At 46.9% G+C, this 21,879-nt stretch overlaps 1 protein-coding gene and 1 pseudogene across 1 annotated transcript in view; both read left to right on the forward strand.

The window, feature by feature from the left end:
• Positions 1 to 17,391, forward strand: part of LOC6539027 — a 44,429-nt gene extending 27,038 nt beyond the window's left edge. The window contains exons 4-5 of the mRNA XM_002099493.3: positions 11,355 to 11,751; positions 11,914 to 17,391. Coding sequence (XP_002099529.3) covers positions 11,700 to 11,751; positions 11,914 to 14,369 — 2,508 coding nt within the window. The 5' untranslated portion in view covers positions 11,355 to 11,699 and the 3' untranslated portion in view covers positions 14,370 to 17,391. The remainder of the gene's footprint in view (positions 1 to 11,354; positions 11,752 to 11,913) is intronic.
• LOC26535524 lies at positions 7,432 to 11,346 on the forward strand (annotated as a pseudogene).
• Positions 17,392 to 21,879: the final 4,488 nt, after the last annotated feature.

A 21,879-nucleotide genomic window follows, 5' to 3' on the forward strand; every position in this document is an offset into this window, starting at 1 on the left:
CGTATCTCCATCGCCGCCATCTGGGATGCCCACTAACCACTCGCTGTGCGACACGTTAAAGTTTTAATTTGGCCATTGACGTCACAATCAGTGCTCTGCCATGGCAGGGAATTTGGGGAGTATTATCTCCACTGCTCCACTCGCACAGCAAATTGGGCACTTGGTGTGGGGCTGGCTAATTGTTGTGCGTCCACGTCCACTGCCACGTCCAGTGTCCGAAATGGCAGTAGAAAATTATAATTTGCATTTATAATTTTATTGACAGTAAAATGTATTTAATTTTCGGGGGCCAATTGGGGGAAATGGAGGCAGCGGAGGAAAAGGAGGAAAAGGGCTGTGCCGCCATTCAAGTCAATGTTTGCTCGCTCTGCCGACGTCCTCATCAACATCATCATCAGCATCATCATCAACTTCGGTGGCAGGAACAACAATCAAGCCACCAACAGCACCAGAGTGCGGCATGAAAAATTAAAAAATCTGCAAAATATTTCGACAGCTTTTCGGCTGCCATTCGACGCCAAAATGGCAAACGACGGACAGCAGCGGAAACGGCTGACGAGCGCCTAAAAGCGGACTTTTCCGGGGGTTTCTGGGGGTTTCCGGGGCTTTCCGCCGGGTTTTTCGGTAATATAGGGGAGCGAGCTGGCAGGAAGCTGAAAGCGAAAATGAAAGGCTAGCGTAAAACTCGAAAATCCTCTTAATAATTCATAAAACTTTTGAAAACTACTTAACTCTTAAAACTACTAACTGAATCAAACTAAACTAAAGCGGCTACAAATGCGGGAGCTGTGGAGGATGCTCCTCCGCCAGAAAGGTGCCACCACCAATCTCCATCTCCATCACACAGGAAAAAATTAGGCGAGTTTGTTTGGACATGGGGTTTACTTCTAAGCTAACCAAAGTACAGACAACACTGTTATAGAACATTGATTGCCAAAATATGTGTGAATATTAGAGCATTAATATCCTGGAAAATCAAAACAGTCTGATGAAATCTTCAAATGGCCATACAGTTTTTGCCAGTGCAGCTTTCCACTTCAGCTTTTCAGCTGCAGCTTCAGCTGTTGAAAATGCGCGCCGCTGGCGACCAACAAAACTTTTGCAAGTTTGTCGCTCGAGCGAAACTGGGTCCAGGACATGGATGACTTGCAAAGGATTGGGAAGGAAGGGTGGAGGGGGCGGAAAGGCATCCTGAAGCTGAAGCATCAGCAGCAGTTCATCATATTTACAGCTTTCACTAATTTATTTTGCACAGCCCATGAAAAATGCAGCAACTGCGTCAGTGTCGTTGTGATGTCCTCCGCCATCAGCCGGGTTTCCTTTTCAGATTCTCAGACTTTTGCATTTCCAGAGACCAAAACCAAGACCAGGAGCAAGACTGCCCTGCCCGGCTGAGATTGCGTATTTATAAGCTAATTTCCAAGCGTCTTACAAATCCCTTTCCCTTTCGCCCTCCCAGATGTTCAAGCTCAGCAAACTTTCGGGGGCCATTCAAATTGGTGAATGTAACCCGGAGTCTAATTGTTTAGATCAGAAGGCCCCGGGAAATGTGTGCAATGTGCAAGGGTGGAGGCCCAGGTGGGCAGGATTTCAATGGATAGGAGTTGGCAACTCATAAAGCTGGCTTCCTTGCTGGCTGGAAATAAATCCAGCGATAGCAGAACTGAATGCCAAATGAAGAAGCCAGTAGAGTCCACTAGCCAGGACATTTTGCAGCTCCGCTCCAGTAATTTGCTTACTGCTCCTGCTCCTGCTGCTGCTCCTGTATCATCCTCCTTTCGCCGGGTGGTTGGCCTCTTCGCGGATTTCATCAAAGCTCAAAGTTGATGTTTATTGCTTTCTGCCCCACCCCATTTTCCCATTTCCCATTTCCCGCTCTTGCTCAGTGCCCACATTTCCCCACTCAATCTCGCTGTGTGTCAGTGTCTGGCCTTTTCCAATCCTAATTGGGTTAGTTGGTTTGCACTTTGCCGGCAAGTAATTAACACAAGTTGTCGATGCTGGGATGCTTAAAGAAGCCAAAAAGAAGCGGAATCATTGAAATTGGACATCGAGTAATTAAAAGGCCTTTGGGCTTTGGGCTTTGGACTGACTGGCCGGTGTTTTCTGCTGCGGTGATTATGATTGCCTAACGACCAGTCGAGAAAATACGAATGGGGTTCATATGCATATGCATATATCACAGATGGATGCCCCACTGGCCATCAAATTGCGGTAGAGCAGTTTGCTGCATTTGCTGCATTTCAGCGGCGTGTTTGTTAGCCATTTCGCAATTAAAACACGCTGGGGTTACGTGAAATATTCCACTTTAAATATCGCAAACTAGTGCGGCGAACAGGCGTGCCTAAAATGTTCCAATAGCTGAGCAGCTGGCAAATATATCAAACAGCTAAAAATGTATCTCTTAATAACAAATTCATTTGGTGAATTCAGCCTTTCCAGCTGTATTGTATTCAGTTTTATTACCCTTCCCAGTGAAAAGCAGATTTCGCCAATAGATTGCCGCGCTGCCTTTATTCGCCATAGCAGAGATATCCGATTAAACATTTAATTAGCTGTTAAATGAACCCTTTGAACGACCCTGGTGGCCGTCATCATCGAGTATCATCATCATCATCATCATCATCAGTTGGGCCAGATTTCCCCTCCGATTTCCACTCCGATTTCTTTCATTTTCATTCTCATTTTCATTTGCACTCTCAATCGACGAATGGCTTTTCAAACGTTTGACACATAAAACCGTTTTGTGACTCATTAAAGCCGGCAATGTCGCCCATTGTGGGCGTGGCAAATGTGAGTTAATTACACAACGTACACACACACACACACCCATATACACACCCAACTACACAGGACAAACAGAAAGGACATGCTGAAAACAAAGCTAACGGTCGATTGAATGGAAAAGGGTTCGGTTGCCAAAGTGGACTTCAAGTGGATGCCGATGCCAATCCCCATCCTCATCCCCATCCCCATTCCTCATCCCCAATCCAGTCCAAGAATCCAGACCAAGTGGCCAGTCGAGAACCCAATGCACGTATTAGACCAGTCGGCCAGCGGAATAAAAAGAGAAATAAAAGTTGAATAAAAATGTCGGAGAGGAACTTTTCTCACAATCGCCGTCCGATTCGTTCCGCCCCCCTCCCACTGCCCACTGCCCACTGTCCACTGCCCACCACCCACTCGTCCTTCGCTTCAAAAGCATTTGTTGGTAATTTGCAAATCGCCAAATGATCCAAGGAACTTTAACTGCCAGCCGCCCAGGGAATCCGAAAGCTGCCGCCGAATGTCCTTTGCTTTGCCTCAGTTTCTGCTATTTTGTTCTTTTTGCGGCAGAGATGCGCCTGCTATCCTGGGAAAATAATAGATATATTTAGAAAAGACACCAAATTTCCGGGCGTATATTTTTAAGACACTAAAACATTCATTACTTGAGGTTTTTTTCCAAAAGAATTGGTTCAATTGAATACCAGGAGGGCATATGAATTTTTAAATGAGCCTCGTTCTGCCATTAGGCACAGACGTCCTGGCAAAGGCCAAATTAACATCACTGGTCCAGCTGGCGTCTCTGTCTCGGAGTATCCTTTCCGTATCCTTTTTAATATGCAGGCGCTTAAAAACCGCTTAATATTCTTCCGCATTGCTTTGGCCGCATTCAGAGGCTGCGGTTGCGGAGAGTACGAGTTTCAGACGGGCTGCGAGTAAAATAGTTGGAGCGGGCTGATGGGTGCAACTAATTTACGGGGTGGGTCAGGACACCCAGGACAAGCAGGGCATCCAGGACACAGGACCCACATTCGCATCCCACTGAACAACGGCAGCATCTGGCGGCATCCAAGTAAATGAATATATGAGTATATGCGAACGGAATAGCTGCAGTTCCTTTTAGCAAACGGCAAGTCAACATCCCTTTTGGTTATTCAAGGCATTGTTGTTGCAGATGCAGCGGCAGCATATTCAGCAGCAGGAGCAGCATATTCAGGAGCAGGAGCAGGAGCAGCAGCAGGAGCATTTTGTTTGCTTAGCACACTTCGCTCAATGGACGCAGCAGGATGTGGCTGCTGTGCAATGGCTGCAGCTGTGGTAATAGATCGCCGGCCTCGTCCTTTCTTATCTGCCAGGACACAACATTTGTCGCCCACCTTCGCTGCCCCGCCCGTCTTTTGATTATTCTTCCTGCTGTCTCAGTGCTGCCAGGACACCAGCTTTTTAAGTCCTGGCGAATATTTGTAAGCCAGGTTCTGTGCAATATGCCTGCCCGTGATTGATTGCCTTTCTTTCGTGTAAACTCTACCTTAATCTTTGGTTTCCACTACTTCCTTGAAAATTTGCAGAAAATCAGACATTGACTTACCGATAACCGCGTCAAAAATGGTCCAAAAATGGATTGGCATGCCTTGAAAAGTTTGTTAAAGTGTCCCCAACAAATTGGCGTTCCAATGTAAAACTTTTTATTTTTTGAGAATTTTGGCAAAAAAATGCGATGTAACCCCTTATCAAAAAATCAAAAATTGGCCAAAAATTTAGTTCTCTTTGATCAGGATCAAAAATGGATTGGAATACCTTGTTATGCTTTTTTAAGCATTTATAATCGATTGGCATACCAATCTGAAACTTAACAATTTTTGAATTTTTTTTTTTTAATGAAAAAATTATTTTCTCGTATCGGGCTGAGAGTAGTATGGATCGTTAGCTAATGCTTGCAGCTGTTCAAAAACGTAAGTTTTTCAGATGTAGGACAGATATTTCTCGAGTTACACTCAAAAAACCGTATTATAATGGGTATTTCGGCCAAAAGAATTCCTTTTTATTTAATGACAAAGTAAATTGGATTTTTATTCTATTGCCTTCCTGCTAAAACTGAGTTGCATTATCAAAAGCAGACACCACTGCTGTTGCTGTTTGCAGTTTACAGTTTGCACTTTGCTGTGGCATCTTCCCAATTTCTTCAGCCCATTTCCGGCGCTGCAGTTGCTCCTTGCCGCTTCCGTATTGTTTGCATTGCAATTGTGCCTGGCGCTGCTCCTGGTGGTCGTGCTCCTGATTGTGGTCCTGGACAAAATATGAGCACCGCCGCCGCTCGTCACCATCATCATCATTCAGGCATCCATGCATCCCGGCATTCAGGCATCCATGCATCCCGACATCCTGGACGGCATCCTTCGGCTCGTTTGTATGTGCCTCTGTGGTTCTACACAAATATACTGATGGCTCGCAGAGTGCTCAGTGTGCACAACATACAGGACATGGCATACGCACACAAATCCGGGGAATACCCTCACCCTCTCCCCCCTGACCAACGCCTTGCCCCGAAAACTGTGTGCTGAGGTCATGTCGCTGGCGTCGCCAGTGGCAGCAGCGGCAACAACAATGCAACAATGGGGCAGCAACTGACGACTATAATGTCTGGCCGTGCTCCACACTCCCCTCACTCACTCTCCTCGCTGGGCGGCATCAACTCGAATGGTCTCGCAGTTGTAAAGCTGCCAACAGCAGACCAGCATGCGCAGCTGCAGCAGCAGCAACAGCAAACGCAACAGCAGCAGCATGCAGCATGCAGCATGCAGCACGCAGCAGCAGCAACTCGAGTTATAGGTACAGCTGGTGCCCAAAACGGAATTGCAGCAAAACCACCAGGACGACGATGACAAGGATGGCAAACAATTGTAAGCTCTGACAGCCAAACAACAGTGGCAACAACAATCACAACAATGCGACCAGCAACACGACATTTGCGAAATGTTGATCTGCGGTCTAGGCCGAAATTGAGATACTCTCTACTCGCAAAAGGACAAATAATAATGGGGATTTTTGTTGGTCGGCGGGGGTGGGGGTTACTGGTGTGTGCATTATGGTTTTAAGTGGGCTTCAATCAATTAAGTCCGTCAATCAAATTGACACAGCTCATATTACGGCCTACATGATGCGAATTCCGGATGCCGGATTCCGGAATATTCCGGATTACCAATCGATTATTAGTTGTTGACACAACGCCACTCGTGATATTGTATCTATATTGATTCCTTGAAAAGCTATTTGAGTGAGGTTCGTCATTACAACTTGTTGAAATGGAAACGTTAATATAGCCCGGCATCTGCAGCTCCAATTGCATCTCTTTGAAGAGCATATAATTTCAGCGGCAATCTTCACTGGCAACTTATTGGCCTGTTTTCACAGAAAATTGTAATTTTCCAATTAAAGCAAGTGGAGGACAAACTCCGGGGGGCGGCTGGAAAACATTGCTATTTATAAGCTGCCAATGAGCCAACTCAATCAGCACCGCCTCTCCTATTAACACACAAATGCTGAATGGTGAGTGCTGAATGCTGAATGGTAAATTGTAAATGGTAAATTTCCTGCGAAGCCAACAGGGCGGCTACTCGTTATTGTTGGCTTAATGTTGAATAACTGTTTGCACGCACTGTTGCATTCGAGTTTATTCGAAACTGAAGCGAAATGAAAGTATAATGAATGGGAAAATGGGTAGCTGAGATTGAAAGCCTGCTGCTGCCGATGCGGACGGCAATTAGGGCTCATTTCAATTGCAGGCTCGAATTGATTAGAAGTTGCCAGATAAATTAGAAGCCCGCTTGCCAAGACAATAGTTTCAGGGTATTATTTATGCGCCCCACAATGGACGTAGCTCCAGCTGAATGCGTTTCGCAGGAAACTTGGAGCTCCGCATTGCCGGATGCCTTGCAGGTGGCTGATTACGGACCGATTTTATTGATTCCCCTGCGGCCAATCTATTGTTTTGGCTTCAATAAGGGCCAAGATAACTGCGAGTGAGCACACTGCAAATGCCTATCAAGAATAAGAAACAATCTTAATCTGGCCTTAACTTTAGGTTATCCAATTAGTCGTGCAAATGATGAGCTACCAAGGATTTTCCTTACCGAAGACCATTAGTTTCTTTCGGTGTAATCCTGGCACAGCTCATGATAAATTTACAATGCTCCGCATGCGAAGGCCACGGCGAACAATAACAATTGCACTCGCTGGCACTCCGTCGACGCAGGAGCAAGGCACATGTTTATGTCCTTCTCCGCCGTACAGCTCCTGCCCCAGAATCCTTGTAGTGGAAGCCCCGTGGCTGCTTGGCTAAGGCGAATGTCCTGTTTCTCGTTTTCGCACGTACATTGTGCTGCACTTGCACTCTGCCACTCTGCCACTCTGCCCCCAGATAATTGCATTGCCCCCGTCCATAAGTGTCTGCTGCTGCCATCAGGCCATCCTGCAATCCTGCCATCTTGTCCTTCGTCCTTCGTCCTTCGTCCTCGCTCTGTGCGGAGTTTTGTGTATTTATGAAAACCATTTCCGGGCGGCAATAAAACTCAACACGGTCAACGTCAGCGGCATCTAATCTTGGCCCGGCGGCGCTTCGAGTGCCATTAATTTTGCTTGTTTTTTTCGCTGTGACATTTTCCGATTATGTGCGGATTTGTGGCACGACGGACGCCCCTTCCCTCCCCTCCCCGCCCCACTCCGTTCCACTTTGGAGCCCAAGGAAAAGTTTGCAATTTACACTTTGGAGACGGCTGTCCTTGAAAGATTGGCGAGTCCTGGTCTTAACAAGGAAAAACAAATAGGCCACCCGATGACAGGCGATAAGAGCCACCTACTCGTGTTTTGTACTATTTTTTTTGTTTTTTTTTGTTTAGTTTGCATTTGTTTTTGCCATGCAAGTGCCACGCCCCATCCGCCGCCACTTGCCGCTGCCCGGAAAAGTTGCGCCCACTTCTGGATTTGCCTTTTTGTTAATGTTTGCTCAATTTAAAAAGTTTTCCATCGCCATTTGCATTTGCACGCACATTCGCACGTGCTTATGCAACAGCAAAACAATTGGCGAAAGCAGGGTGGGCGGCAGGTGGGCGTGCCAGGAGCGGGGGGAGTGGGAGTGGGTGGGCGGAGAAAGTGCTCAGCCAGGCGGCAAAGAAACCATTTGCATACGCACAGGGGCTTAGACCTAAGGGGATTCCAGCGAAGAGTCCTTTGGGAGGACGAACCAAATGGGGTTGAAAGTCATGATCTTTACTGCTTAAAGTCTTCAATTGCCATGGGTTTTTATAGTGAAAGAAATACAATTTGTTATGCAATAGGTACTTTGTACCCATTTTTAAATTATTTAATGTTATCTGGAACACTTGTATAGGTCCCGCTTATCTAAAAATATGGACTGGTACTGGTAATTCATGCACAATATGTTAATATTCGAGGGTTGCTGGCCCAAAGTTCGATTGACGTTTTATGTAAAAGTGCTTTTATCTCACGTGTAGCGCTAATCAAAACAGCGCGACCCCAAAAACCTATAGCAGATTGGTTGCACAAACAAATAGATAACCGCGTCGCATTTGCATAATCTAAAAAAATAGACAAAATAACCCCGGTCGTGAGCCCTGACCTACGCCCCTGGCTACGCATCAGGAAGGCGGAAGATGGGAAGTTGGGCAAAAAATCGGAATGAAAGAAAAAGCTGAAAAGTTTAGTTTTTGTTTTTAATTTGGTAATGCAGCACGGAGCATGGCCTCCAATTGTTGGTCCTGGACAAGGACTTTTTGCCTGTTTTCCGACAATTACATTTGATGAAGTTTTACAAATGAGCGAGGCGTGGTCGAGCTGCGGGGCGGACATTTAGTTAACTTTCGGCCAGCTAAAATTGAAATTGAATTCCAATTGTCAAATGGAATTGTATATGGCCAACGAGGAGTAGCAATTGCGCCACAAAAAAAAAAACGTGAAAAAACTAGAATGGCAATTCATTCGGCGGACAAAATGTGAGGTGGGATTTAATGGATTAAGGTGGAAATGTGCATTTTAAAGTCCAGTAGTTATGTATATTTATAATGCATTATTAATTCGGGTGCACTGAAATGGTAAGGCTTTTGATTCGGTTACAATCAATTCTTTTAATTTCTGCATAGCTGCGTTTCAGTCAACATTGTGTGACAAATATGTGCACAAGTCTGTTGGCGCAAAGTTTTAAATTCTGTCGCTCAATTTCACATTGACTTTGCATCATATCCTGTCGGGATTTCACACTTACTTACTTACAATTATTTGCATCTTTAGTTAAGAGTGCCCTATTAAGCACATGTAGGTTTCCATTCCGATTCGACTGGGTTAAATTCTCCGAGTTCCAGGTCCACTTAGTTTGCCGCTGTTTAATTGCTCATACGCACTGTTGCACCTGTTTGGATTTGAAACCCGAAATCAATTTGCAGCTAAACTGCCGCAGATTATCTCGAATTGGATTCGAAATCAAATTGGCAATTGCCAAGTACAGGTTAACAATTACCGTCCATTCCGGCAGATTAGCCAGATACCAAAAACCACATATCAGCTACCAGTTACCAGTTACCATTTACCATTTAGCAGATACCAGGGATCTCCGAGTCGTTTATATGTCTGAGTTTGGCAGAGTGAATATCTTTCTGGGCCATCTCCCATATGCTGGGAACCCGTGTCTGTGTGGCATCAGTTAATTGATTTGCTTTACGACTTGCGGCTGCAGTCAGTGCTCTTGCAACATATTCCTCCATTCCTGCACTGCTCCATAATATTTTTTTAATATTGTTCCGCGCTGGTACTGTGGCTGGCCTCCTTTTGGCAATTGGCCATCAAATTAGCTTTGCTTTTTTGGTCCACTGTGCCACATTTATGAATATCAACGAACCTGTGAGTGCGATGCGGTTCCAGCCAGAGTGTCCCCTTAGTGCGCCTCCATTCCCACTTTGCTTCTCACTGGGAAAAATCTCTGGAGAACTAAATTCTATCCCATTTAGTGTGTGGTGCCTTTAAAAGAGATATGTTATAAGTATTTCAAATAATACACCATTCAAACATCATTTTTGTTGTTCAAGCTTTAAAGTAGTTCGATCTGGTTCTCAAAGCGATCGAATCGCATTATTTATCTTTCCACTTCGCAGTTGGGAATCAAAGTCCATAAAATGATACACCATTTTCTATCTGTGTGCTCATAAAGCAGCAAAAATAAAACTGTCGACGATTGGAGGGAAAGTGGGAAAGCGGTCTGAGGCTGAGGAAAAGCCAGCAATTGCAACTGCCAACTGCTGCTGCTGCTGCTGCTGCACTGACACAGGAAATATTATCCGCATTGCCAGCAACGAGCGATGAGCAGAAATTGAGGCTGCCAAGGTTTTGGCCTGGCTTTGTGGGTCGTCCTTTTCGACGAGGGGTCCTGGTGAGCGATGGTGAGAAGAGAAGAGGAGAGGGTAGTGGGGGGGTTGGGTGCCGTCAGGACAAAGCGCAAAAGCGGCCAAGTGAATTCTCAAATACAAATTCAAATGGCAAATTGACAAATGAACCTTTTGAGCTTTTTACGTTTTCATTGTCTGTCTGTATCTCTTAGTTCGCCAGCGGAGCGGATTCATCCTTATGCGCTGGGTGGGTGGCCTTTTTGGGGGCAGCTGGAGATAGAGATGGAGCTGGAGATGGTGGGTTTGAGTGATCCTGGAAACCTGGGGCAAGGCGAATGTGGCCCGACTTCGGTTGGCAACAGTAAGTGCGGTGTGGATTGTGTTAAATTAGGCATTTTCCGCAGAGCTAAATTACTTTTATGCCAGAAAGGAGCGCTACACAGGCAGTAAGTTCATTCGAGTGCCTCGAAATGAGTTCAAGTTGATGTCATCCTAGCAGTAGAGCAGTTTCTTCTCCAATATTATTGAATGAGGTGTCAGCACTCCAAGTGGCCCGAATAATGCGTTTATAATTAATGTACAAAAGTACTCTGAGTTACAATCATAGCAGTTTTATTTATTTTCCGCAGTGAACGATGAACATGCCCTCCCACCATGGAAATGGTTTGAGTTGGCTTTTTTCCAGTTCAGACCCGCTCCTTTTCATTCAAAAGAAGTACAAACAAAACCCGTGGGCACAAAAGTAAAAAGCATTCGACAGGCTATTGATGCTGATTTTGTAAAGATGCCGATGCCGATGCCAAAGTCGATGCCAATGAAAATGGGAATGAGAATGGAGCTGGCCATGGGATTGGGTATGGGAATGGGTAGGGAAGAGGGGATGGCCAAGGGTGTTGGTGGAATGCCCTGAGTTCGAGCCTGAGCCCTGCGGGTTTTGGTTGCCGCTTTGTTGTGCCGTCCAGCTGGACGTACAACAAATTACAAAATGTTGTTGAAAGGCGATTTTAAAGCCCCGGCCACTTGGCACCACCCACTCACTCAATTCAGAGGGAGGCCAAAACCGAGCTCGGTAAACAGAGATTACAAATGGGCCAAGTGTGGGTGCAGCAGGAACAACTAGAACTACACAACTACACGACTACAATGGGCATTGTTGGCCGCTCACGCTAATACCGGATTCTCTTTTACATTTTGCAGATTTAAGAATTCTTAAAAGGATACTAGCAGGAGCTGAAGTAGAAGCAGAAGCAGGAGGAGCAGCAGCGTCCAGAAGGACCAACTTTCCACTCGAAGCAAATTAAAAGAAAAGAACTCAGCCAAACTGGAGGCGGTGGGCAGGAAACGGCAAAATCAATAGTGCTAGTGCCGAAGAAGTGTGGCCAAAGTGCTGAGTAATGTGGAGTAATGGAGACCTTTTTGCTGGCGGCGGCAACATGATGTGAAACATGGCAATCGAATCAGCCAAAGCCATTTAGGGTCATCAATTGCCAGGGTAGTGGAAAAGTGGAAAATCGCCAGCAGGAGCCCCAGCAACGAAGCCATATGCACCGCAGCATGGAGCGCAGGAGGAGCACCAACCCGAGGGCTCTGCCAGGTGAGTTGTCATGCCCAGGCAGCAGGTGCCACGCGCCGAAATAGATGGCCAATACAAAAGTATCCACTGTAGATTAGTTACGTACATATATATGCTTTCTTAGTCACACTCTGTGATTTGCAAGTAATACATTTGAATTCGTTTTTGGTTGTGTCCTTCCAGTCTGCTGGATTCTGCTGTGCCTGGTGGCCTGGACCGTGGCAGATGACTGGTCGCTCAGTTGCGCCTCCAACTGCACCTGCAAGTGGACCAACGGCAAGAAGTCGGCCATCTGCAGCTCCCTGCAGCTGACCACCATTCCGAACACCCTAAGCACAGAGCTGCAGGTGCTGGTGCTCAACGACAACCACATCCCGTACCTCAACCGGGAGGAGTTCTCCACTCTGGGGCTGCTCAACCTGCAGCGCATTTACCTCAAGAAGTCCGAGGTGCAGTACATACACAAGGAGTCGTTCCGCAACCTCAAGATCCTGGTGGAGATTGACCTGTCGGACAACAAGCTGGAGATGCTCGACAAGGACACCTTCATGGGGAACGATCGTCTGAGGATACTCTATCTGAATGGGAATCCCCTCAAGCGCCTGGCGGCCTATCAGTTTCCCATTCTGCCCCACCTGCGCACCCTGGACATGCACGACTGCCTGATCTCCTACATAGATCCCATGTCCCTGGCCAACCTGAACCTGCTGGAGTTCCTCAACCTGAAGAACAATCTGCTCGAGAGCCTCAGCGAGTACGTGTTCCAGCACATGGCCAATCTGAAGACGCTCTCGCTGGAGGAGAATCCCTGGCAGTGCAACTGCAAGCTGCGCAAGTTCCGCGGCTGGTACGTGAACAGTCGCCTAAGCTCCGTGAGTCTGGTATGCAAGGGTCCTCCGGCACAGAAGGATCGCACCTGGGACAGCGTGGACGACGAGCTCTTCGGCTGTCCGCCGCGGGTGGAGATCTTCAACAACGAAGAGGTGCAGAACATCGACATCGGCAGTAATACCACCTTCAGCTGCCTGGTGTACGGAGATCCCCTGCCGGAGGTGGCCTGGGAGCTGAATGGCAAGATACTGGACAATGACAACGTGCTCTTCGACTCAGAGAGCATCTCCTCGGACAAGCTGTGGAGCAATCTAACCGTCTTCAACGTGACCAGCTTGGATGCCGGAACCTACGCCTGCACAGGCTCGAATTCCATCGGCAGTATGACCCAGAACATCAGCATCTACCTCAGCGAGATCGTTCAGCATGTGCTGGAGAAGACGCCCGAGACCTTCTGGTACTTCGGCCTCATCATGGGCATCTTCGGCACCGTCTTCCTGCTGATCTCCATCTCGTTCGTGGTCTGTCTGTGCAAACGCACCACCCGCCAGCACCGACATGCCAACAAGGCGGGCGTGAAGTCCAGTGTCAGCTTCAATGATCAGGAGAAGAAGCTTCTGGACTCGAGCGTCACCACGACCACCAATGACCGCGGTGACAGCTATGGCATCGACAACCAGCCCACCTCCATTGGCATGAACAAGGGCGACTCGGCCGGAATGGGCTTCAACCAGATAGAGATCCATGCGGTGGAGAGCCATCGGCATGGGAGCATGTTGGTGCAGCAGCAGCCGCAACAGCAACAGGTTGCAGGCGGTGGTGGCATGCGGCAGCAGTTGATGCAGGTGAAAGATCCCACCTGCGGCATGATGAGTGTGCCCACCTCGATGGCAGGCCATGCCCACTCGCATCCTGCCCAGATCTCCGAGGAGTTCCCCCTGAACGTGGGCGTCTTTCCACCGCCCCCCGAGTTCTGCTCCAACATAGTCCCAAATCCAGCCTTCGGGGGCAACATCTTCATCCGGGTATCCGTCACCCAGGACATGCTGGACGGTGCGGACCTGAACATGTATCCAGATCTGCTGAACATTCCGAAGAGGATGCAGGACGTGCAGGAGAGTGGTGCCGGTGCTGGTGCAGTTGCCATGCCCGAGGGTCAGTTTGCCACTCTACCGAGACACACAGCCCGCAGAGGTATTCTCAAGAAGGACACCTCCTTGCAGCAACATCAGCAGCAGCAGCAGCAACATCAACACCAGCAGCAGCAGCAACAGCAGATTCAGCAGCAGCACCAGCAGCTCCAACAGCAACACCAGCCATCCGGACTCTACACACATGATGAAATCGTGACCTACAACCTGGAGGCCAGTGGCTATGACCCCCACCAGTCGGCGTACCACAGCAATGCCATGGAGCTGCCTCCTCCGCCGCCGCCGCCCGCCGTCACAGCGGTGGTGCAGTGCCACCACCCGAGTCCCAGCAGCTGCGCCAGCTGCATCAACAATGCGCCGCCACCGCCCTCCGCCTGCCAATCGCCGCCCGTCGAGGTCACGCCCATGAGGCCGCTGGACAGCTCCGCCTACCCCAAGTACGACAACATGGGTCGGCGGATCACCGCGAGCGGAGGACTCGGTGGCTCCACTCTCTCACTGCACGACGAGGAGCGGTACGAAAACGAGACGCTCTTTGGCCAGGCGGAGAGCCAGACCAAGGGAATGCCCGAGCAGTCGCAGGATCTTCATCAGCCGCAGGAGGTGACCCAGGGCCAGGACAAGGGCGGCGGTCCTGGCGAGTTCGTGTCGCTCTAGTATTACGGTACCCAGGTGTAAATAGGTCAATAGATTCGTGTCCCCAGAGTCCCCAGAGTCCCCGGGAAACCCTTGGCAATCGTTTGGTTCATATCAGTTTGAGGAACGAGTGCTCTAAATGAACATATGTATATGTAGCAACCCACACAATCTATTGACTGCATCACATAATTTTGAAGAACACAAATCCAACGAGAAATCCAATTCATGAGAAAGAAATGCGGACAGGATTGATTGGGTTTTCATTTTTGGGGATTGAACTATAGAAGGTCATTAAACGTAGAACAAACACCATTGTTATTTAAATTGTAAATTGGTCGACCAAACCATACAAATGAAAGCCCACATGAGACTGTCATCACATCCCAATCAAAATTATTATTTTCCATTCGGATTGCACTCTCAGACTAGATATCCTTCAAGAATATACTTCCAGTTCGTACTCCATTAGAGTCCCCATCCCAGCTAGCATTTGGTAGTAGTCCCTTGAAGTCGGTACCTTCCCAGAGGTCGACTGCGGTGTATTCTATAAGGTATAGCGACCAAACTGATCTTCATAAGGTGTATAGTACGATTAATCGCATATGGATTGGACCCGTAGCTGGTCGAGTCTTAGGCACATTGCTTCTGGGGTGCTAGAGTTTAGAGATCAGACACTGAATAGGATTAGATTCGAATAGGATGGTATCTCTAGATATGCATATATATATATGAAACGTTAGCCAGATCTATTACGCCCCATATAATCGCCCCTATAATCCTGGATGTGCAATGGATATATAAATACTTTATCTAGTTTCTAGCCCCTCTGCCCCGTAAAATAGTTCCTTCTTGTACATATGTAAATGTATTCCTATTGCTTAAGGACTTTTAAATCAAAATAATTTTATGCTCACTACCCGAAAGTATCGCATATATCACAGAGTCGTGCCAAATGTTTTTAAAGTCTGTTTTTAACCTGTTAGCCTCATGCGATTGTTTAGACGTCTTAGAGCCCGTATCTATTACTTAACCGTAGTACTTGCTGAACACTTAGTACCTATTAACTATGATTTAGTCAGTGCCACTAGCCTAGCATACAGAATAGAACACGTTCGGTTCCTCTCCGTTTTCCCACTCGAAGTCCTGCAAGTAGATCAAAAACTATATCTGAATAAGGTGCGACATTAACATTTACGCAACATATATCTATAAATATATAAGCATCTGCATATGTTTGTACTTGTGTGTAATCTGAATGTAGAAAGAAATGCAAAACGGAAAACAAATACGACCCAAGCGAGGCTATATCGATGTGTATATCTTATATATAGTATAAAGTACATATAGTTCATATAGTACATATGCAGTGTAAACATTTATCGAGATCCGTGTTTGTAGAGGAGAGAGCACACGGATTAAATGGATTTTTTGTGTCTGTAGAAAGTTTCAAATTCGAGCTTGGTAATGTAAAAGTAAGCTATAGAAGTCAATATAAGTACACGATAAATTCCACTTACATGACCACGCCCACTCACCGCCCCCTTCGCATGATAAATGTGTGAATGCTTGTGTGTGCGAGTGTGTGTATCTGAGTGTGTGTGTGTGCGGAATAATTAAACACATGAATGCAATGAATTACTATAATAATTATGGGAAAGTATGCAGGCAAATATTTGCACAACTTCCATGAGATTTTTAACCCCTTCACCCCGTAGTTATCCATTATTTGTTTTATCGCCGTTGTTGTTTAATGTGTGCCGAGTTTCAGGCGAAGGGATTTTTGTATTTTGGTATTATGAACTGAACCAGAGCAAATTTGCACGGCACACACAAAACACGGCAAACAGAGCATTCTAGTTTAATCAGTATCTGTATCTGTATCTGAATCTGAACCTGAATCTGAATATAATTTAACTGAATCCCTCTTCCCTGCGTACCTCATTTTTGACAGCGCAGAGTGAATGATATGATTCAATCAAAAGCATTTTCGCCCGCTCTAATGGACGAAACTAAATCTGAAACTGAAACTGAAACAGACCCTGTGTACATAGGCCATTTTAATTACATCATACTCGCGCAGACAGAGCCAATATTTTATTCATTTTAAATCGTTTTAACTAATTAAAACCAAATGGAAACCGCCAACTGAGCGAGAGCAAAAGACAAGTGTAAACACGCAAATAGAGTAATGGGTAATGAGAATAGCAAGAGCCCGACTAGAGAACATTTAAACTATGCTTTTAACTACGTCTCCCATTTACCATTCACCACTTACCATTTCCCAATTTCCACCACCCACTTCCACGACCGCCACGCGTTTTTCCGGACGGAGATGGAAATGTTACTATGATTTTAATTACTCAGCTTGAATGCAAATGGAAGGCGCCCACAGAACCAGATACCTAGATACGAAACGTATCTGAATCCGTGTATACGCGTATCTGCGTATCCGTGTGACTTGGTTTCTGGGTATCTGCATCTGGTGGCGCTGCATGTGGCATCTATTGAGGGGCCGGGAGAACGGCAAAATTAACTTTTTATGAGCGCCGCCAAGTGCTGGCGAAATAAATGTAATTCGAATGATGAGTAGTAGTAACAAATTTTGTACAATACCATAAAAACATTGCATTGCATATTGCATTTTAACTTGAATTCCATTCGAAAGCTGAAATTAGCCAAATCCTACGAGCCGCACAGAATCTGAATCAGAATCCATCACGAACTCGTATACGCATTTATAAATACAAAACATCCCGACAGGACACGAACGCACTTGCCGACAGGACACACGGATACGGACATGGACATGGATACGGACATGGACATGAACGTGGACAAAGAAGACGGACAGACCGGAAAAAGCGAGCATTGAACAAACAATATAACCGAGAATACATTGTAATAGCATTAATAGATTGTCAAGCTTTATTACACACTATATTAACATAGATGGAATAATAATAATTATTATTATTACTGTAATAATACGAGTAACAGAGAACACAAAGAGAAATATGAATAAATTTAATAAAACCAAAAACAAAGCCTTTACATTTGTACATACATACATACGTGCCATATGCATTTATGCTCGTTTTTCTACCATTTAGCATACCGTCATTACAGCCGCACAAGGGGAAAAACAAGGCCAAACGGTGAACGAAGGGGGAAAATCGATTTGATGACATTTCCATAATGGAAAACTTCGCTGCAGTCAAATCAATGTCTCTTCCTGCGCACTTGATGGAAAGTTCTCGCCAAACACTGCAGCCAACTTCCTCAATATCCTAGGTCCTTCCCCTTTTTCCCCCTTTTTCCCCCTTTCCCCCTCCTTTCAGGCAATCTGCATAATTTGCCATGAGCCCCGTTCCTATCACTTGTTGATCGTAAACGGTTTTTGGCATATCAAATTTCCGACTTTTGCCATAGCCATTCTGAAATGTTTGCTGGCGATAACCAAACGAACATTCGGAGCATTTCCGCGCCTAATCTCCGCTTCCCAGTGCCACAGCCACCTTGCCAAATGCTTCAATAATGACTGCGAAGTGCGAGGGAAGTACACTGCGGGAAACCGGGCTGCTTTGTCGCCCGACGCCCGAAGCGCAGTGCAGCGTTCATCCGGAAAATTAAAGTCGACGTGCCACTGGGAAATTAACATTTAATGTCAATCAAAGGGAATTTGCGCATGGATGAATGGTGGAAATACCTTTATATTGTTAAATAGGTCATCTTTATTTAACAATCATAAAACTGATGAAAAGATCATAATGTTTTCCTCAGTGTCTCGCTGTAATAACATTTCCGTCCTAATGCACTTGGAGCCCATTTAGTCAAAAGTTGCCCTTGCATCTGCGTCAGCAGCCGCGTCAGCGTCACCATCGTCATCATCGCCATCTTCATCTGCAGCCCAACGGAGCTCCTTATGTGGCAGCACAGCCGATTTTGGCCAAAGCCACCACGACCCAGAACCCAGAACTCAGAGCCCAGAACCCAGAACCCAGAATCAGACCGAGACCGAGACCAAGGAGCGATTCGAGAGCCATTGGCACAGACTTCGGCTTGGCTTGGCTTTGGTTTGGCCGTGGTCCGCACTCCGTGTGCGAGTCCTCATGCGGATACGTGGATAGAGGGATACGTGGGCCATGTGCGGACCCTCGGGGGAATCCGATTGCCACGCATCGAGCACGTACGCCGATGACGACAACCGCAAACTGCTGCGATTTCTAGCAGCGACCTCGCTGTCCCGCCTTCAACCCCTTTGCCTCCCACTTAGTCGCACTTTGTGGCTTTTCCTGGCAGGCAGCCCACCCACTCGTTAGCTGCACTGAGAGAAGACTTTTGTACTAAGTAAACTCAATTAGTCAAGGCTCAATGTTTTTTCTCGCAGTGCAGCTCTCCTTGCCTTCCGTTACGTATGCAACATTCATTTTTGACAAGCATAATTTGCGGCTGGCCCAGCAGCGCAGCCATTGGGATTTTGGCCCGACCCTCAGTCTTATGTGCTCCACGTTATTTACAGTTTTCATGGCCCTGCACTTTTCTAATGCAAAAATGATGCACTGCACCCACGCGGCCCACGTCCGCCCGCACTCCTTTCCCCCTTGCGATGCTCGGTTGGCCGGGTGAAGTGTGTGGGCCTGGCTGTCTGTGGTCAGAATCGAGTCGGGTTGCAAGGATGCGAGGATGCGGCGCAGTCAAAACATGCACTTAATGTAGCACCAGCAGGAGCCACGAGCCACGAGCCACGAACCAGGAGCCAGAAGCCAGGAGCAAACAGCCTGTAGCCCGGAGGGAGAGGCCTTTTCTGCTTTTGACCGAGCTTCGGCTTCGCAGACGCCACACCGCAGTGGCAATGAAAGTTGGAAACCAATATTTGTGCGGGCCCAAAGGGAAGTCCAGGAGCGGTCCTTGTTTGTCCTGCCCGTAAATGGATAATTGAGTTTGGCTCGCATGAATCTCTGAGCATTTGGGAATTAGATTGCTCGGGAGAGGAGGTGTAGCAACTACAGTTGGTGAACCAAACAGATTGATTGTTAAACTTCAAACTGGAATATATAGCTTAGGCATATATCTAGTAAATAAACCAAAAACATCTGGATAAGAATATCAGAGTAGTCGGATGCAACTGAAAATCCTTTGGCTGCTGAACATGGAAATCCTCGAGCACAAACTCCGCTCCTGCGGACTTAGGAACAAAAATAAATCTGTTTGCCAAACAGTTATTGCTCTTGTTTCTGCGCCGCTGCCACAAGCCACCTCCTCCTGGTCCTGGTCCTCCTCCAAAACTAATGCCAACTCCCACAGCCGCTCCCCACCTTTCCTTTACTTTCGGATCCGATCCGTTCCGTTCCGTTTCGGCTCCTTGCCATCCGATTCCCCACGCTGCCCGCCGTGCCGGCAATATGTGCGCTCATTTTATGCCTTGCATTTGGCAACGGCTCAATAATTGGTCAGTAGATTGGGAGGGGGCGATCAAGTGGGAGTGGGCGTTCAAGTGGGCGTTCGAGTGGGCATTCCAGTGGGCGTGGTGGGGAGCAGAGGGCCACCGGCCACGGGCTCGTGACTCAGGTGCCCGCAAAGCTTTCTATAAATTCACAGTCCATGGCAGTGATTATGCAAGTTGGCTAAGCCGTCGACCATGAGGATGCACTGGATGGCGGATGGCGGATGGCAGTGGAATCCGAGAACTGCCGCCTGCGGCGCTGGAGCTGCAAAACGAAATTGAATATGGGTTATGAATGGGACGCATCGCCGGTTTCCCGGACCCCTGCCTCTGTCCCACTTGCTTTTCCATCTTCTTTCCGCCAGAAAAACAAACAATGTCCGGAATGGAGTCCCGGATCCGAACCCCCATGGCTAGCCGGAGTACTCTGCAATTTATGCCTGCCGCCGGCGACGGTTAGCGAATTTCTATTATTTAATAAACAGGAATAAAAGAAATAGCAAGGTACCCACCATTCGCCGAATCCTTGAGACCTCTAGACCAATTAGTGCTTAAAGTTAGCATTATTTAATGCTCAGCGAAATATCCAAAAGTAAGCCCTTTTGAAACTTCCGGGTGAAACGAACCAGATATCTGCATCTCCGCCTGCCAAATCAGATGCGAATGAGCCGGAAAAATCGCAGCCACACGCCCATTGTTCTGATCTTCTCAGGCAAATCAATACCGCCGCTTAATGGTACATTGCACCTCGGAGAGGCGCCAAGGGGGCGGGGTTGAGCTCGTCCTTTGATCCCTGCGCCCTATTCATATCCATATACATACCCCATACCATTCCATACTCGTATACCTCACCTATCCGTAGAACGGGTGCCCCTACCTGGCCATTGATTAAAGTGGTTCCTTTGCAAATTTATGTTCGGAATATTAACCGAATTGCTCCCCGAGGAAAACACCCCAGCCACTCTCACTCGAAAAAGAAAAACTTTTTCCACAATGTACTCGTGTACTGCACACACACACCCCCACACACACGCGCTCGCTCACACACCACACACACACACACACACACACAGCCAATCGTATGAAAAAGGGGCCAAGGCAACTTTTTTAACAGTTTTTGGATTTTGGAATACAAATTATGTAAGTAATCTCAATTTATTGATATATGGAGATGCATGTTTACACGTGGCCAGCAGCAGCTCGACATTGTCGCTATTTCGGAAGCCATCGTAGGGAATGGGCTTCCACATTACAGGTGGGAGGTGGTGGGTGGTGGATGGTAGCTGGAAGGAGGTAGGTGGCTCAGTGGGTGGTAGGCGGTTTGAGGCAGTGTCTGCCCGAGTGTGACCCTTATGAATGGGGCAACTTTTGTCTTTCTTCGTCGCATTTTATACTCTCACAGCATTATAATTTGCCATGAATATATGAAAACCGTTTGTAGAAGTTCAACCGCTATGGGGTCCTTGGGTTATGGCCCATACCCACACCCACACCCAAGCCAGCCACATCGCTGGGTATTGTCAGCCTGGGAAATGGTTTATGTAATGGGATTCATAACTTGTTTACCTGCCAGCAGGGCTATATCCTATCCAGTCGGGAAGTGTTGCCGGAGAATGGCCAGGGTCCAGAGAGCTGGTCTCGTTGGCGCAGCCTTTTAATTTTAATTAAACTCCTCGAATTGCCGTAGAAGATTTTCCGTGAAGCTGCCCAATGATTTATGGTACTTTCAAGGTTATGCGCTCCATTATAAATTCATGTAAATGCTTTTGCATTTTTGGTCATTATTTGGCTCATTATTTTGCAAAGCCAAATTAGAGCAGATCATCGCATAAAACCGAACTTAATTACCTGAAATTATGATGCATGACCTATTCCCACCATGTGGCTGATTTACTTTTATGGCCTAGTGTTTTCCAATCTAATCCCTGGCTAGTAGTAAATTTTACAGCTCTTCGTGGTCGCATGTTTTGTGTAATCCTTTATTTAAACTCGTTTAATTTTGTATTGATTAATTTATGATTAATGTTCCGGATTAATGGGCCTATATGTAAAACCTACACCATTAGACGTGTGGTTTTGGTTTCT

The sequence above is a fragment of the Drosophila yakuba genome, chromosome 3R, assembly GCF_016746365.2.
Source record: "Drosophila yakuba strain Tai18E2 chromosome 3R, Prin_Dyak_Tai18E2_2.1, whole genome shotgun sequence".
In the NCBI taxonomy this organism is placed as follows: domain Eukaryota; kingdom Metazoa; phylum Arthropoda; class Insecta; order Diptera; family Drosophilidae; genus Drosophila; species Drosophila yakuba.